Below are 1,347 nucleotides of genomic sequence, written 5' to 3' on the forward strand. Positions count from 1 at the left end.
ACACACACACAATTCCCACTTGTTCTTCCCGTCAAGGTCACCGTACTGACAGTTAGGCACATTCCAGCACATGTTGTTCAAAAACAAATTTGTGGACTTTTCAACAACTCTCAATGTCTGGTTTTGTATATAGAAGAAATAGAAGGACTAAAATTTAGCATTCTTTAGGGTATATCATAAAAGACGTTTTCTAAGGGTGTCCCTATCTTGTCAAGACTTCCTCTTTGGTATCAATTCCATTTTTCAGTTTGTCATATGTCTTTCTTTTTTATTTGAAAGATATTAATTTGGGGAATTTTGGCCCCTTTAATGGATAGGACAGTTGCAGACAAGAAAGTGGGAAGAGAGAGGGGGAAGACATGCAGCAAAGGACCACAGGTTGGACTCGAACCCTGGGCCGCTGCGGTAAGGACTAAGCCCCGCTAGCCTACATGGGGCACACGCTCCACCAGGTGAGCTTCCAGGCCGCCCCCATAGGTCTCTTTCTGAGGTCGCAAAATCTTTAGCCCACTGTACACTTATTAAATGACACATTATCCCTTAAGGTGCAAGGCAAGACTCCCATGTGTTTCTTTTTGTTTTCACAAAAATATCTAGATTTAGTTGGTGGCTATTTATTCAACCATGTACCTAAATTAAAATGTGAAAAAGATATATACAATTTTAAACCCTCTCAAAGTCTTTCTACATCCCCATCAACTAAATATAAGCTGCAGTGTAATTACAAATAATGTAAATGAAAATTAATAATGAATAGGAAGGTTTCAAAAGCGGGAAAACACAATTTAGAATGGGTCACTGAACCATCCTGCATGACCTTCTTTAAATATGTTAACTTTAAAAAGTTGTGCCTTATTAGCCATCCACACTGTAACCACTGATGTACAGGCAGCTATTGGCTGGATTACAATGATACTGAAGAAAACATCATTATGAGGCAAGACCTGAAGTTCTTTTTAAATATATTAAGCCAATTTATGATGTTTTCTGCAATATCATCCGAAACAACTGCCTTTCTGCCATTGCATTTCCATTTCATCCAACTCCTCGACACAAAACATCTAGATTGAGACCACTGAAAAAGGAAGACGTATTCAATGAGGGGCGCCTCATTGAATACGTCTTCCTTTTTCAGTGCAAAGCTCTCTGGGTAATTCCATAGAGATTGGAGTGCACAGGATCCCTTAAGGAGGCCCATTGTCTTAATCAAGGGCCTTTATGCTCATAATGTGTGGTTCTTCCTGCCCTGCTGGATGTATTGTTGGTATCACTACAGTTCACCCTCACTTATCTACATCTTTTTTCCCATATTATGGTACAATCAACCTACCATGTTGACAGCATCCT

The 1,347-nt window shown here is 39.5% G+C and overlaps 1 protein-coding gene across 7 annotated transcripts in view; it reads right to left on the bottom strand.

Annotated features, from left to right (window-relative positions):
* Positions 1–1,347, bottom strand: part of LOC116673488 (DENN domain-containing protein 5B) — a gene marked incomplete at its 5' end in the record, with an annotated part of 86,106 nt that overhangs the window by 44,856 nt on the left and 39,903 nt on the right. For all 7 annotated transcript variants that reach the window (XR_004327849.1, XM_032505849.1, XM_032505845.1 and 4 more), the window contains 1 exon segment: positions 1,331–1,347. This exon segment is cut by the window's right edge and continues 93 nt beyond it. Coding sequence is in view for 6 of the 7 variants with exons in the window: in XM_032505849.1 (XP_032361740.1) it covers positions 1,331–1,347 (17 nt within the window).

The sequence above is a fragment of the Etheostoma spectabile genome, chromosome 23 (genome assembly GCF_008692095.1).
Source record: "Etheostoma spectabile isolate EspeVRDwgs_2016 chromosome 23, UIUC_Espe_1.0, whole genome shotgun sequence".
NCBI classification, from domain to species: domain Eukaryota; kingdom Metazoa; phylum Chordata; class Actinopteri; order Perciformes; family Percidae; genus Etheostoma; species Etheostoma spectabile.